The sequence below is a fragment of the Notolepis coatsorum genome (assembly GCF_963971535.1).
Source record: "Notolepis coatsorum genome assembly, chromosome: 18".
Classification (NCBI taxonomy): Eukaryota; Metazoa; Chordata; class Actinopteri; order Aulopiformes; family Paralepididae; genus Notolepis; species Notolepis coatsorum.
Window position 1 is genome coordinate 82,836,546 of NC_140182.1, and position 18,002 is coordinate 82,854,547.

Genomic DNA, 18,002 nt, shown 5'->3' on the forward strand with positions numbered 1-18,002 from the left:
ATTGCTTACCCAAAGTAATTAGCGATTTATTATACTTTATACTTATAGCACACAGTTTGTTGCATTAATGGAATTATAAAGCAACAGAAAGAAAATAATTTACTTTTTATTGCTGTTTTTACCTGTTATAACAAAGGAAAACCTCAAACTCTTATGAAGAGGAGAAAAAATACTGGCTGTGTAGACCTATTTTTAAATAAAACACAGAAGAGGAGACAAAACACTGGTGTCTGTAGACCGACTTTGAAATAAAACCCTGAACTATTCAGGTATATTTGAGTCCTTCCCTTATTTGTGGAACATTTATAAAATAAAAAGTAGTCCACTTTGAAAAAAGACTACCATGTGTAGACCTACTTTGAAATAAAACACAGAAAAGGAGAAAAAACACTGGCATCTGTAGACCTACTTTGAAATAAAACCCTGAACTATGCAGCTCTATTTGAGTCCTTCCCTTATTTGTGGAAAATCTATAAAATAAAAAGTACATTTTTCGTTGTTCGCAAATTTCGCACCACTTATCAGGCATACAGGTAAGCCTGCATCGTTAGTCGTGAAAGCAAATTAATCTGTCCACGCTGAAATAAACCCTGTATTTTCCTCAGACTTTCCTTTTTTTGGATTTATCCATGGTTAGCTTACTGGGGGGTCGGAAACTCAAGATTAGCCACTTGCAGACGGCAGGGAGAGGCGCGGGGTGTGACGTACTGTATATTTTAGTTGATGAAATATTTTTGTTGATGAAATATTTTTTCATTTCAGTGCCACAGTATGACATTGATCTCCAAAATAAGAGGAAACATTATTTAAAAAAAAAAAAAAAAAAAAAAAAAAAATGTATTCGTTTTTTTTGGGCCAGGGAGCCGCAGCTGATTGGCTAAAGATTGGCTCCGGAGCTGCAGGTTGCCGACCCCTGGTGTAGTGTGTGAAATCCAGTGCCTCTGTGCCCGTTTTCTTAGGCAGTTAGCCTCGCTGGTATGCACGCCATTAGCGTTATCACACTTCTAGGCCTCTTTGCTTTTGGGAAGAATGATTAAAAAATATATTATATATTATAATCTTTTTTTTTCTTTTTTTTTGGCATTCGGCTAAGAGGTTGGCAGTCGACTACGACTCATTTCGATCGATTAGTCGACTATTCGACTAGTTGAGGTCAGCCCTAGATCAGTGTAATGTCCATATTGCACAAATTGTGTCCAAATGATAAATACTAGGTGCTAGACAGAAGAACATGTGAAATACGGAATATTATAATCCATGAATATTTATTAGTATAGTTTAATTCCCGCTGGAAACTATTTTTCCGTTTTGCAAAAATTATCATTCGCTCCAATATTGAGAATCATATCGCAATTGCAATATCAGTCTAAACGATCGCAATTCAATATTTCTTCCCAAATGATTCAGCTCTAAGTTGTTGAGTTACTTACAAAATTGAATAGTCACTCCCTGAGTAGTCACTCTTATGAATAGTCACTCCCTGAGTAGTCACTCTTATGAATAGTCACTCTCTGAGTAGTCACTCCCTGAGTAGTCACTCTTATGAATAGTCACTCTCTGAGTAGTCACTCTTATGAATAGTCACTATTTGAGTAGTCACTCTTATGAATAGTCACTCTCTGAGTAGTCACTCTTATGAATAGTCACTCTCTGAGTAGTCACTCTTATGAATAGTCACTCTCTGAGTAGTCACTCTTATGAATAGTCACTCTGAGTAGTCACTCTTATGAATAGTCACTCTCTGAGTAGTCACTCTTATGAATAGTCACTCTCTGAGTAGTCACTCTTATGAATAGTCACTCTTATGAATAGTCACTCTGAATAGTCACTCTTATGAATAGTCACTCTCTGAGTAGTCACTCTTATGAATAGTCACTCTCTGATTATTGTCACTCTTATGAATAGTCACTCTCCGAGTAGTCACTCTTATGAATAGTCACTCTGAGTAGTCACTCTTGTGAATAGTCACTCTTATGAATAGTCACTCTGAGTAGTCACTCTTGTGAATAGTCACTCTTATGAATAGTCACTCCCTGAGTAGTCACTCTTATGAATAGTCACTCTTATGAATAGTCACTCTGAATAGTCACTCTCTGAGTAGTCACTCTTATGAATAGTCACTCTCTGAGTAGTCACTCTTATGAATAGTCACTCTCCGAGTAGTCACTCTTATGAATAGTCACTCTGAGTAGTCACTCTTGTGAATAGTCACTCTTATGAATAGTCACTCTGAGTAGTCACTCTTATGAATAGTCACTCTGAGTAGTCACTCTTATGAATAGTCACTCTGAATAGTCACTCGTATGAAGTCACTCTGAGTAGTCACTCTTATGAATAGTCACTCTCTGAGTAGTCACTCTTATGAATAGTCACTCTCTGAGTAGTCACTCTTATGAATAGTCACTCTGAGTAGTCACTCTTATGGATAGTCACTCTCTGAGTAGTCACTCTTATGAATAGTCACTCTTATGAATAGTCACTCTGAGTAGTCACTCTCTGAGTAGTCAATCTTATGAATAGTCACTCTCTGAGTAGTCACTCTGAGTAGTCAATCTTATGAATAGTCACTCTCTGAGTAGTCACTCTTATGAATAGTTATTCTCAGTCACTCTTATGAATAGTCACTCCCTAACTAGTCACTCTTATAATAATAATAATAATAATAAATTGGATTTATAGAGAGAAGCGCCTTTCTCAGACTCAAGGACACTTTACAAAGAGAGAGAAGCTATATAAAAGAAAGGGTAAAAATATGAATATATATATATATGTAGTAACAACAGACATTTTTTGTTTTAAAAAGGAAGCAAGGTGCTGTCCAATTGGACAAAACGGTAACAATAAAAAATAAACAAACCACGGGATCAGTAGTTTAAAAGAAAAGAGTCAGGGGAGAAGGGGAGAAGGGGATGGGCTACTTGGGAGCAGGGCCATGTTGCGAGAAGGCAAGTGTGAACAGGTGTGTTTTTAGGTGTGCTTTGAAGAGGTTGATGGTGTCGGAGCCTCAGATGGAGGGGGAGAGGGAGTTCCACAGCCTGGGGCAGCTACGGAGAAAGATTGGTCTCCCAGTGTGGAACGCCTGGTGCGGGGGATGGGTAGGAGGTCGGAGTTGGAGGAGCGGAGGCCTCGTGCTGGAGTGTAGGGGTGGAGTAGGTCAGGTAGGAAGGGGCTAACCCGTGCAGGGATTTGTAGGTGAGGAGGAGGATCTTGTAGGGGATTCGGTAGTTGATTGGGAACCAGTGGAGTTTTTGCAGGGTGGGGGTGATGTGCTGCCAGGGTATGATGCCCGTGAGGACCCTCGCAGCTGAGTTTTGGACGTACTGTAAGCGATCCAGAACCTTCATTCTCAGAGTAGTCACTCTTATGAATAGTTATTCTCAGAGTAGTCACTCTTATGAATAGTCATTCTCTGAGTAGTCACTCTTATGAATAGTCACTCTGAGTAGTTGAATAGCTTTGGATTAACTATTGAGAATAAAGGCGGTTAGGTGGCCGAGCGGAGATTGCGTTCGTCACCAACCCCGGAGCTGTGAGCTGGATTCGCCTGTTCGAATCCAGCTCACAGCTCCGGGGTTGTCACCAGCTTGGCTGGCCGTTCACACTAATACAATTGGCTGTATTAGAGGGTGGGAGAAGCTGGCGGGGTGGGTCCGGGTCGTTGTAAACAGCGACTCCTACAGTTCGGTTGGGGCGCCTGCTAAGCGCGGATAGGACCTGAGGGGGATAGTGTGATCCTCCCACACGCTACGCCCTCTCAATGAGAATCCGCGCTGCCAGGTGAAAAGAAGCGGTGATTGGCTGGACGTGTGTCGGAGGAAGCACGTGGTAGCCTCCACTCTCCCAGATGATCTGACTGTGGGGGGTAAGTGCGCAGCGACCAGGAAGGGATTGGGAATTGGCATACGACTAACATTGGGATGGGAGAAAAATCGGAGGAAAATGGAGGGGGAAAAAGATCAATAAAAAAAAAAAACGATTGAGAATAAAACAAACTAATCCCATTGTATTCCTAAATACAAAGGGACTTCACCACTAATCCGTCTTTACCCACTATTCCAATATTGTTGTAATAATCACTGGCAAATCTCCACATATCCCTGGCATCCTCGACACCCGTTGAACCATCACACTCATGGCGGGACACAATGTGTGTGACTGTGGGTGCCACACCTCACTGCACCATCACACAGGGTTCGCACAAGGTCCTTGAAGTGCTTAAAGTGCTTGATGGCAAGCACAGAGAGACTCAGAAGGAGCTTCTATCCCCAGGCCATTAGGATGCTCAATGAACAATGATTGAACAATGAACAATAACAGGCCATCAACACACCCACAGCACACACACACTCACTTTAAATAAACAACCCACTTTACCACACTTTACACTTTACACGTTATATTTATATTATTGGTAAGGAAATTGCACATCTCTCATTCCTTATTCCTTATTGCACCTCACGACCACAAGGTGGCACCACAAGCTAAGCTATACCTCACCATTTTTGTACCAGCTGTACATACTGTATATAGAGGTATACTGAACAAAATTGTTGTTTACACTTGTTTACGTACTTGACTTTCTATTTTATACTTATTATACTTATTTATACTATCTTGTTATTATCTAGCACACTCTCAGGAGCAAAACAGAAAGAAACATTTCATGCAAAGTATTCTGTATTTCTGTATGACAAATAATAAAGAAACTTGAACTTGATTTCTGACCAAAAAAAGTCAAGGCCTGGAATTCCTTGAAAACAGTCCTTGAAATTCAAATAAACCATTCGCATTGAAAGTTTTGTTCATCTATGATAAAATTGTTCTGAATCAAGAAATAGTTTTTTTTTATTATCTTAAGTGTAACTAATTGTCGGAAATTGGTTTTAAGCCATTGGAGAAAAAAAGGCCATTTTTATATTGGATCCGATTTTTTTTCAATAAAAAACAGAATTGTATCCTTTTAAATGCCATTTTAGAAAAATAAATAGTGCTTGGGAAAGTACTTGAAAGTCCTTGAATTTAATTTTGCAATGTCTGTGGGAACCCTGTATATAGCTGGTAGAACACGTCGCTCTCGTTTTCCTTCGTGACCTATATATACGTGGTTGGCCCTCAAGCGTTGGATCCGAAACAGGTTGGCCCCGAATGTGTTAATGTCTGAAGGAGTCGACTGAAGGCTTCTTGTCCTCTGCAAAAGCATGCAATTGGTCCACTGATGGCTACATCTTGATATTTGTCTAGTGTGTTCATTAGATGGGTGAAATCGTCTTTCAGTGCCTCTGTGCCCGTTTTCTTAGGCAGTTAGCCTCGCTGGTATGCGCGCCATTAGCGTTAGCCACACTTCTAGGCCTCTTTGCTTTTCCAAAGATTTTTTTTTTTGCATTCGACTAATAGGTTGGCAGTCGACTACGGCTCCTTTGTCGAGGTCAGCCCTAGCGTTTAGTAGTAGCTATCCGCCTGCAAGCGGAAGTGGATACAGACCAGCTAGCTTAACTGTTGGCCAAAAACACCTCTCCCAGAGTTTTAAGCTAGGCTAGTGGTCTGTATCCGCTTCCATTCATTTGTGCTAAGCTAGGCTAGTTTACGGCCCGATCGCTTTCTACTGAACACACAGAGGAAACTGTTACCTAACTGTTATCTTCTTGTCTGACTCTGGAGAAGACGGTTTCCATTCCCATAAAGTTGGCGTGTTTCTTTAAGATTTTCGACTCAACCGCGTACAATTGACTCGCCCTCTTTTCTTGATCGTTCAATCACAACTGTTGCTTTCCAGTTGGGATTGGAGGATGAAGGAAAGAGGGCAGGGCTTGTAATTTAGCAGTTGAGTCTGCGCGGTCCTCACCACCATCGGGCCGCCAATAAGGACCTCATAGATGGAACCACTGAATGTTGTGCCTAATATCGTGCTAAATTACGGGATAAAAATGTAAAAAAGCACGTCGATACCCTCATGATACCCTACTTAAGATGCTAAAGAGACTTTCAACCTTGATGACTTGGACTCGGACTAGGGTAATGGGGACTCGACTCGGACTCGACTCAGGCTCTTCTTTGGTGACTCGGACTCGAACACTGGGGACTCATTTAGTGACTCGACTACAACACTGGTGTCTTGTCACGTGCAGGACGTGTAATGAGCGTGTTGTCTGTGTGTCTGTCACGTGCAGGACGTGTAACGAGCGCGTTGTCTGTCTGTGTCACGTGCAGGACGTGTAACAAGCGGGTTGTCTGTGTGTTGTTTGGTTTGTCTTTGTGACCCAGGTGTCGGTGATCGACGGCTCCAGCCCCTTCGCGAGTGCCTATGATCTTGTCAGCATCATCAGGGCCTATCAGGAGAGAGACTGTGAGTTGAACATTTTAAATTTGAGCTGTTACCATTAGAAAATGTACACCGATATTACACCATCACCGTCCGAGATGTTTGACAGTCGTTCAACTCTCTCCGTAGGAGTGTGGCTCATGTTAAACATCATCATCTCATTTACAATAACATGGATAAGCTCTTATCCCTATTATGAGAACGGTGAATGTGATAGCTGGGATATAATGTTACCCCCGACACCACCAGTCATATGCAGGCGCAGTGTAGGCCTCATCCAGTCCTCATCCAGCTGCCATTTGGTTTCTGTGGTAATAATCTAATCAAATCAAATCAAATTTATTTGTAAGGCCCGACAACACACGTTAATGTCCCCATGGGCCGGACACGTCTTCTTTAAACAAGTCAAGAAGAAACATAACAATAAGTCAAGAACAAAACAAGAACACCATAAGGTCCAAATTTAAAATAAATGCTAAATAAATGAATGAATGCAAACACTCCCAGACATACCCCACGCGAAGGTAAGGAAAAACTCACTAAAACCTAACAATAGGAAAAAATGCACCACAGGCAGTGTGGAGAGAAACCTCAGAAGGGCCATTCAAGGGGGGATCTCCCTTCTTAGATGTCGGTGATAGTAGTGTTGCAGACTGACAGTTGGTAAGCATGCACTCATGTGTGTAGTGAAATATTCTGAGTATTGTGGTTATTATCTCTCTAAACCCTGCATTGTGCGAGTTCCTTGGCTGGTTGGTTGGGGCATGTACACCAGGGCTCCATAAGAAGTCTTTAATTGTCATGCAGATTAACACACACATGTGATGAAATCATCCCGTCGCCCTTCCCCCCCCCCCCCCCCCCACCACCCCCCCCCCCCCCCCCAGGGCAGCTGGGAGCAAATATGGGCTGCGGCATGAGCCGGGGACCAATCCAAGTGCTCCTGTCCGTCTTCGTCAGGGATGCGACAGCGTTAGCGATCTGTTCTGCATGTTTTTCCATTGGTTTTATCTTATCAGGAGGGGAAACCCTTGCGAGCACAGGGGGAGAACATGCAAACTCCACACAGAAAGGCCCGGGAGATACCCCACCTGGGTATCTGGCAACGCGGCGACCTGGTCCACAAGCGGGAATCGAATCCACAACCTTCTAGCTGTGAGGCGACAGTGTTAACCACTACACCACCGTGCTGCCATTTTATATAAGGTGCCGGTGTCTTATATATGGATCAGCTTGAAATGTGGATGATTGCCAAGGTAACACACTGCCAACACTGTTGTAAATGACAGGAAATCAATAAAATACATATTACTGTTTAATCTAATCTAGTTTCAATATTAGGCACGTTACCATACTAGCCAGGGAAAATAAGAACGGGCGCCTGCGTAGTGTAGAAGAGGACCTGTCTACCACCACAGAGACCCGGGTTCAATTCCCGGCAGCGGTACCTCCAGCTTGGTCAGTCGTTGCTACAGACACAATTGTCAGTGTTCTCAGGTGGGAAGCCGGTGGGGTATGAGTCCTGGTCGTTGTAACAGCGACTCCTGCCTGTTCAGCAGGGAGGGGATCTGGGAGAGATAGCGTGAACCTCCGCACACGTTACACTCTCCCAGTGAAACTCCTAGCTGTCAGGTGAAAAGATGCGGCTGGCGACTCCACATGTATTGGAGGAGATGTGTGATAGTCTACACACCCTCCCAGACCGACAGTAGGGCAGCGCAACAACTAGGAAGGTACTTGGCATAACAAGAGAGATTGGAGAAAAACTAAAAAGAATAAGAATAACAACATGCTTTACCTTTACAGCCTACCATATCCTATCTTACTCTATTTCATATTTTAGGGTATTTGTCTCTGTTTGAATGTCTTATTGATCAAGATCAATCCCAGGATATGTTTTAAAGTGGTTGTACGTGATTTCACCATATTGTGGACGTTTACAAATGTGAAATGAAGTGCTATATATGCAGAAGTAATCTATATTCAAGCTATGAATATGTAAAGGTGGAGTTTTTGAACATTAGTTGATGAAAGTGGCACTATAGTGCATAGTAGGAGGAAAGGGAAATCCCAGAGAACTGTTTATTACGTGTTGTTCCAGCACACTACGAGGACACATGAACACACCTACGAGGACACATGAACACGCCTATGAGGACACTAACACACCTACGAGGACACATGAACACACCTATGAGGACACATGAACACGCCTATGAGTACACTAACACACCTACGAGGACACATGAACACACCTACGAGGACACATGAACACATCTATGAGGACACATGAACACACCTACGAGGACACATGAACACATCTATGAGGACACATGAACACATCTATGAGGACACATGAACACACCTACGAGGACACATGAACACACCTACGAGGACACATGAACACACCTACGAGGACACATGAACACATCTATGAGGACCAGTGATGCCGGTAACGCGTTACTAAGTAACGCGTTATTGTAATCTGATTACTTTCCCCCGAAAATAGTAATCTAACGCGTTAATCTTTAAAAGCCAGTAATCTGATTGCAGTTACTTGTCCAAGTGGCTGTGCATTACTATTTCGTTACTATCTCATCATAAATTCATAATGCAGGCGGAATGCAGTATTTTATTTCGTTTTCGACAGTCAAAAATACATTTTTTAGCTGTTTTTCTTATTTGGGAGTGACGTGGTGTGGCAGTGAAAGGGTTACACAAGAATGTGTCCTCGCGGCGTGACTGGACTCTCTGTCTGTGAGTGACTCTGCTTTGGCCCAATCACATTCCCCATCCACAGTCTGCGAATCAGAGGCAGAGTAGGGCGGGTCTTCACAGCACGTCATGTGACATATGCGCCAATCGTCTGACAGCAGGGCTCCGTTGCATTCGTCTGAGAATTCCACCCCAAAACGCTTGTCTAAACGAAGTGAAACCGCAAGAAGACTAGAGAGACATTTATAAAAACAATTTAATAGTTACAGTTGATATAATTGAATAGTTCAGCCTGCATTTGTTAGATGTGAATGGATACACTGGTTTTGTAAAACCACTGGCTGGCTGCTCTAATGCTCTCCCACAGTTCTCCAGGTGGGAGAACACGAGTGACAGAGAGAGGGGAGAGAGACACACACACACACACGCACACACGCGCACACACACACACACACATACACACAGAGAGGGAGAGAAGGGATTATATTATAATAATAATAATAATAATAATAATTATTATTATTATTATTATTATTATTATATTAGAGATGTAGGCTGTCTGGGTGGGGTTGGAGAGAAAGAGGCATGGGGTGAGAGAGAGAGAGAGAGAGAGAGAGGGGTGAGAGAGAGAGAGAGAGAGAGAGAGAGAGAGAGAGAGAGAGAGAGAGAGAGAGAGAGAGAGAGAGAAAAGCTCTTATTTGCCAGATTTACAGTTAATTTACATGTTAAAGAGAGACTGCTTGTATGTTTATAGAGAGACATTTATAAAAACAATTTAATAGTTACAGTTGATATAATTGAATAGTTCAGCCTGCATTTGTTAGATGTGAATGGATACACTGGTTTTGTAAAACCACTGGCTGGCTGCTCTAATGCTGTGAGCATCATAGACTGTTGCTTTACCATACTTGATGGTACAGAAGCTGAAGCACTAGTTTAACAATTTACGTTATGTGCAGAGAAACAAGTTAAAAACAATTTATGCACTTTCAATAAAGCGTTTAAAAAAAACTGTTGGGGGAACGACGACGACTTCGTAACCTAGTTACTTTCAAAGTAACTAAGTTACTCTGATAATCAAGTAATCAGTAAAGTAACTTGGATTACTTTTTAAAGGAGTAATCAGTAATCAGTAATCGGATTACTTTTACAAGTAATCTGTGGCATCACTGATGAGGACACATGAACACGCCTATGAGGACACATGAACACACCTACGAGGACACATGAACACATCTATGAGGACACATGAACACACCTACGAGGACACATGAACACACCTATGAGGACACATGAACACGCCTATGAGGACACATGAACACACCTACGAGGACACATGAACACACCTACGAGGACACATGAACACACCTACGAGGACACATGAACACATCTATGAGGACACATGAACACACCTACGAGGACACATGAACACATCTATGAGGACACATGAACACATCTATGAGGACACATGAACACGCCTATGAGGACACTAACACACCTACGAGGACAAGTCAAGTCAAGTAAATTTTATTTATATAGCACATTTCCAGGCAGCGGCAGCTGGCACCAAAGTGCTTCACAGGCAGGTTGATAAAAACAAAATAATATGATGCAAGATATAAGATTTTAAAACATAGTAAAGCAATGAAAGTAATAAAAACAAAATAATATGACGCAAGATATAAGATTAAAAACATAGTAAAGCAATGAAAGTAATAAAAAAACAGGTAGGACACAGTAAAACAAAGAGGATAGAAGGGCCAGGGGTCTAGTGGTGATTAAGTGGGGGGGAAGGCCAAGGAGAACAGGTAGGTTTTTAAAAGTGATTTAAAAGCCTGCACGGTCTGGGCGGTCCGTACGCTGAGGGGGAGGCTGTTCCTCTAGGCCAGGGGTGGCCAACCCGCGGCTCGCGACCCGCATGCGGCTCTTTGCCCGTCAATGTGCGTGAAAGCAATTTAACAATATAATTTATTTAAACCTATATAACAAACAATAATTTACATAAACAATGAATATGTATGTACTGTATAAGAATCAGTGATGAATCCAGTGTGTGGATGAGTGAAAAAGTGAAGTGTGGTGTAAGTAGGAAAACTATAATTCAATGGGTGGTGGATAACCTGTTCAGAGGAGATGGAGAAGCAGAGAGAGAAGGTTAACGAGGGACATTATTTATACAGGCAGCTCTCCATGCCCAGGTGAGTAATTGGGCTGACGAGCCACCCACTCTGCCATGCTCCCTAGAGAGGCAGCAGACTAACCACCCACTCTGCCATGCTCCCTAGAGAGGCAGCAGACTCACCACCCACTCTGCCATGCTCCCTAGAGAGGCAGCAGACTAACCACCCACTCTGCCATGCTCCCTAGAGAGGCAGCAGACTCACCACCCACTCTGCCATGCTCCCTAGAGAGGCAGCAGACTCACCACCCACTCAGCCATGCTCCCTAGAGAGGCAGCAGACTAACCACCCACTCTGCCATGCTCCCTAGAGAGGCAGCAGACTCACCACCCACTCTGCCATGCTCCCTAGAGAGGCAGCAGACTCACCACCCACTCTGCCATGCTCCCTAGAGAGGCAGCAGACTCACCACCCACTCTGCCATGCTCCCTAGAGGCAGCAGACTCACCACCCACTCTGCCATGCTCCCTAGAGAGGCAGCAGACTAACCACCCACTCTGCCATGCTCCCTAGAGAGGCAGCAGACTCACCACCCACTCTGCCATGCTCCCTAGAGAGGCAGCAGACTCACCACCCACTCTGCCATGCTCCCTAGAGAGGCAGCAGACTCACCACCCACTCTGCCATGCTCCCTAGAGAGGCAGCAGACTAACCACCCACTCTGCCATGCTCCCTAGAGAGGCAGCAGACTCACCACCCACTCTGCCATGCTCCCTAGAGAGGCAGCAGACTCACCACCCACTCTGCCATGCTCCCTAGAGAGGCAGCAGACTAACCACCCACTCTGCCATGCTCCCTAGAGAGGCAGCAGACTCACCACCCACTCTGCCATGCTCCCTAGAGAGGCAGCAGACTCACCACCCACTCTGCCATGCTCCCTAGAGAGACAGCAGACTCACCACCCACTCTGCCATGCTCCCTAGAGAGGCAGCAGACTAACCACCCACTCTGCCATGCTCCCTAGAGAGGCAGCAGACTAACCACCCACTCTGCCATGCTCCCTAGAGAGGCAGCAGACTCACCACCCACTCTGCCATGCTCCCTAGAGAGGCAGCAGACTCACCACCCACTCTGCCATGCTCCCTAGAGAGGCAGCAGACTAACCACCCACTCTGCCATGCTCCCTAGAGAGGCAGCAGACTAACCACCCACTCTGCCATGCTCCCTAGAGAGGCAGCAGACTCACCAATAAGCAGGCAGAATGGGGGACATCACAGTAAGCTATGTTCAGGGTTAGGGTTAGATGTTCCTTATATCTATCTAGGTCGTCCTCGCACGAGCCCTCCATCGGTGCTTCCAGTCATCCCGATCCTCCATGCATCTGGCTAGCTCGCCGGTGCTTTCTGCTCCCGCATCTCTCCTGAGTACGTCCACATAATGTTAATGTGGGACGTCCTCGTGATCGATGTTTAGGGTTATGGTTAGGTGTTTATTGGTAAGCTATGTTTAGGGTTATGGTTAGGTGTTTATTGGTAAGCTATGTTTAGGGTTATGTACTGTTTATTGATAAGCTATGTTTAGGGTTATGGTTAGGTGTTTATTGGTAAGCTATGTTTAGGGTTATGGTTAGGTGTTTATTGGTAAGCTATGTTTAGGGTTATGGTTAGGTGTTTATTGATAAGCTATGTTTAGGGTTATGGTTAGGTGTTTATTGATAAGCTATGTTTAGGGTTATGGTTAGGTGTTTATTGGTAAGCTATGTTTAGGGTTATGGTTAGGTGTTTATTGATAAGCTATGTTTAGGGTTATGGTTAGGTGTTTATTGGTAAGCTATGTTTAGGGTTATGGTTAGGTGTTTATTGATAAGCTATGTTTAGGGTTATGTTTAGGTGTTTATTGGTAAGCTATGTTTAGGGTTATGGTTAGGTGTTTATTGGTAAGCTATGTTTAGGGTTAGGTGTTAAGCACACCTGCAACTCTCACCCAGCCTTTTAACCGACCTTTACATTAGTCTGTTCTGCTTCGTGTCTCGCATGACTTAATAATTATTATTTTAATTTAATTAATTCTATTTGGTTGTTTGTTTGGTGTGTGTGTGTTTTAATTACTTCCCTTGTTTATTTAGTGTGTTTTTATCATTTCCCTTACCTCTGTGGTGTACAGTATGTATCATCTGTGTCCTATAGTCTTATCTGGATTGTTATTTTATGGTTTATTTATTTATTTATTTAATTTTCTATTTTCTTGTCCCCCTTTTCCCTTGTTACCCTTCGAGGGGCCCCTTTGTCCTCTCACCAGGCCGTCGTTGTAAATGCAAATGTTTTCTTATTTGACCTGCCCGGTTAAATAAATACAAATAAAATAAACCACACATTGTAGAGGACATGAAGTTGTCAACATAGCAATATAAAGTAGTAGTAGTTTTTCTTCTTTTTACTTCCCAGAATGCCTTAGCTCACTGGACTAACACACACACACACACACACACACACACACACACACACACACACACACACACACACACACACACACACACACACACACACACACACACACACACACACACACACACACACACACACACACACACACACACACACACACACACACACACACACACACACACACACACACACACACACACACACACACACACACACACACACACACACACACACACACACACACACGTTTATCTTCAAAGGTTATATTTGACCTTATTATTGTCTGTAACCACCAAACATAAAATGATTGCATCTTACTGAAAAGAAAAGAAATATAAAGTGGACTGCCTTACAAAACTGTTGCTGCCCATTTTCATACAAATAAAAGAAAATACGGTTCTCTATTTCCAAAACCTTGACCTTATATCACCCATATCCTATGTGTCTAAGGTGTCTTTGATCTTATATCACCTGTATCCTATGTGTCTGAGATGTGTTTGATCTTATATCACCTGTATCCTATGTGTCTGAGATGTGTTTGATCTTATATCACCTGTATCCTATGTGTCTGAGATGTGTTTGATCTTATATCACCTGTATCCTATGTGTCTGAGATGTGTTTGATTTTATATCACCTGTATCCTATGTGTCTGAGATGTGTTTGATCTTATATCACCTGTATCCTATGTGTCTGATCTTATATCAGAAATAGATAAATAAACATTCTCCATCACCAACCTACTAAATGTGACTATTAAAGGCCAAAAATAAAAGTATTGCATCTTACAGAAAATCGAAAGAAATCAACAGCAAGTGGAATGCCATGAAAAACGTTCCCATTTTCATTTTTAAAAAGTACTCTTTCCAAAAGATGTCTTTGACCTTGACTATATATACTGTACTGTATACTGTATCCTGTATGTCTAAGCACAATCCAGGCCTTCATCCATCAATTGCCTTTAGGAAAAGGTTCCCTGATTCGTTTAGCAGACCACTGACACATCTGGCAGCTTTATACAGCTTCATAATACTAACTGAACTGTCACTGACATGATCAAATCCACAACGTTCAGCCAACAAATCTCTCACAGATCCAGGGTAGTTATGGCTTAGGAATGTTCCAATCATAGATGTCCAGTTCAAGGGACATTATTCGGAATATCAAGTTATTACATTATCCGTAAAACGTTGTTACATTATCCGTTCCACATATTTATCACATTATCCGGCAAGTTATTACATGATCCGATTGTATTACATTTGAAAAATCCTTCTAAAGGAAAAGGTTATTACATTTAGAAAAGTTATTACATTCTCCAGTGTTACACACCCAGGTACAGCTGCACCAGACTGTCACTCAGCAGCCGGGCTCAGTCGGCCTCAAACAGGCCGTTTTGGCTCCTGTCTCTAAATGGAAACGAGCTGCTTTTCCCCTGTGCGGCTGCACGTCCTGGTTCACAACATTCTGATAAAACTGTATACATCTTATTTCTTGCCTAACATGCTGTCAGAAACATATTTTAGTTAACTGTTTAGGTGGAAAAAGATAAAGAAAAGAGTTTATGAGCTTTCAATGCTTTCAAACCCTAACTTACATGCATGTGCACAGTGCATTCTAAAGTTAACCAATCGAAGAACGCTTTTAGTGGTTGAATCCAATGCTGCCTTCAAATGGAACTTGTAAGTTTGTGGTCTCGACATGGGAAGTCAAATACACAATATGCTTGGCGTTCAAGTGGTTAAAGTCGCGAGGACACTGTCGCTAGGCAACTGAGCGATTGATGGGTCACACAGACAACAATGTTCCTCCTCTTCTTCTCTTCTCGCTTACTCACTTCCTCTCTCGTTCCGTACAGGTTTTGCCTCAGCTGCTCCAATGATTCTGTCTCTCTGTCTCCATTTTCTATGCTGCTTGATTGTGTGGTGACCGCGCTCACCTGTCTCGGGCGCGCTTCATTGGCGCTGACGTGCTCTGCTCTGCCTGGAGTCTCATCGGATCTCCTAATATGAGCATATGCCCCAGTACCTTGGCCGATACATAGCGGCCGTCTATTACCACGCCAGCCGGTCTGCCACAATATAATGACCTCAGATGTGTTATTAACCCTTTCACAACCACACTAGAGAAGGTTAATCCTTTCACTACCACACTACATACGGTTAACCCTTTCACTACCACCCTACAGCCGGTTAACCGGGGCGCAAATCGATACAGCAATATATCGCAATATTTTGCGTGCCGATATTATATCGATACAGTGACGGCAAGTATCGATATATTTTGTTTTAATCTGATGATTTCTAGCTTGACAATTGCATTTTACTGCAATATAGATGATTGGAATGCGGTGAACAGACTGAAAACGTTATCCTGTTAAATAAAACAGATGATTTATATATATTTCTTATTGCAGATGTTAACAGAGTTTTCCGTTGGGGACATAATATTATTTTATAACTCTCTCTCTCTCTCTCTCTCTCTCTCTCTCTCAGTGAGCACAGTGCTGGACTGTCCCATCCCAGTGTGGACTGTGGGACGAGCTCTTGGCTCTCCCTTTCAGCTCAATGCAGAGATCCGCTACCCTATGGAGGTCATCAGATATCCTTTTATTTGTGTGTGGTCCTTTCTAACCTTTATTAACCCAGACTCGGATGCTCCTTTTCTGCAACGGCCTGTGTGTTTAAATTATTACAGCATATCCATCGCTGATGGCAAACTACATCCCACCTTCTTTTTGCATCTCTGCCAACTACAGCCTGAGATAATCCCATTAAGCCACCCCTCTATTCCCACAGTAATGCCACTATTATGAAACGGGTGAAATATGAGCGCCTGATAATTGGATTCAGAGAGTCAATATTGTCACTGGGAATAAATACATGTTAGAAGAGCCTCCAGGATCCTGGTTAAAGGAACACGGCAACATTTTGGGAAATTAGCTTACTGTCTTCTCCAGAGAGAGACAAGACGATAGATACCATTTATATATATATATATATATAAAGGGGTGGGGCTTGTGCTGAACTCTTTGTTGGTGTTGTTATAAAGGGGTGGAGCTTGTGCTGAACTCTTTGTTGGTGTTGTTATAAAGGGGTGGGGCTTGTGCTGAACTCTTTGTTGGTGTTATAAAGGGGTGGAGCTTGTGCTGAACTCTTTGTTGGTGTTGTTATAAAGGGGTGGGGCCTGTGCTGACCTCTTTGTTGGTGTTGTTCGCCCTCAAGTGCAGAGTGAAGCAACTCCTTTTCCCAGGAAGATAATCTTTTATTATTTTCTTTAGACTGAAATAAAAAGGAAATTTTTTTTGGCACGTAGTGATAAGTAGATAAAAACTACGTCCAGATTTTTTTTTTCATTTCATGGGATGTTTAAAATACATATCAAAAGTGACTGCCGCAATGTCCAGGGCAAAATTGGACCTATCTTTTCTTGATCCTCCAATCCCAACCATTCTGATTGGAGGATCAAGAAAAGAGGGCAGGGTTTGAGACAGGCCCATTGTCGAGGATCAGTGGCAATAAGGTGCTGGTGGGGGGGGGGGGGGGGGTATTTAAAATGAATGATGGAATGCAATGTTTATGGATCTCTGTGTGTGCGCGGGGGGGGGGGGGGGGGGGTAGTAGACCAGTAGCAGCTTCACCTACACTCATGTAACTAGAGTTACGATAAGTGACTGTCATTTTAACCCTTTGCCGTGTGGCAGCGAAAGGGTTAAACCGTGTGGCATTTGCTTTAACCACACGTCCTCCACCTACCGCCCCGGGTTCTGGGAGACCATCAAGTTTGCCTGGATCCAGTACGTCAGCGTTCTGCTCATCTTCCTCTGGGTCTTCAACCGGATCCAGACCTTCCTCTTCCAGAACCAGGTTCTGCACACGGTTCCCATCCCGCTGGTGAAACCTCACCTCTCCTGATCCAGCAGGACTCGCTCTCGGACTCTACCGCGTCAACGTCATTTTCACCAGAGATTAATACTTTTTTGTCACTGTAACGTGTAGTCTTCTGCCCTGTTGGAACCCGAAGCCCTTGTTGGAGCCCTAAGCCCTTGATGGAGCCCTAAGCCCTTGTTGGAGCCCTAAGCGAGCTTCCATCCTTCTCTCCACCCGACCTCACGGCCTAGCCGCTTTTATCGATCGCCACGCATATTATACATCACCCCCTGACCGTGAAGTATAGCTTTACTTTTTTATGTTTTAAAATTGTTTTGTTTACCCTTTTTTTTTTTTTTTACCAAACATAATTGTATAGAAGAAAATTACCCCAAATGATCTCCTTTCTGCCTCTTTCTGGTGACGGTGATGTTTCGGCTCGTTCGGTTCCTCCAGTGCCGGCTGCCCTGGCTGGGGGTCTGTTGAGAATCACAGCCAGCGTGACACAGCATTTGCCATCCCGTTCTCCCTCACAGA

The 18,002-nt window shown here is 43.3% G+C and overlaps 1 protein-coding gene across 1 annotated transcript in view; it reads left to right on the forward strand.

Annotated features, from left to right (window-relative positions):
- The window catches only part of LOC311245507 (transmembrane protein 231-like), a gene marked incomplete at both ends in the record, with an annotated part of 41,767 nt that extends 24,257 nt beyond the window's left edge, over positions 1-17,510 (forward strand). The window contains 3 exons of the mRNA XM_084335370.1: positions 6,262-6,343; positions 16,092-16,201; positions 17,352-17,510. Coding sequence (XP_084191496.1) covers positions 6,262-6,343; positions 16,092-16,201; positions 17,352-17,510 — 351 coding nt within the window. The remainder of the gene's footprint in view (positions 1-6,261; positions 6,344-16,091; positions 16,202-17,351) is intronic.
- Positions 17,511-18,002: the final 492 nt, after the last annotated feature.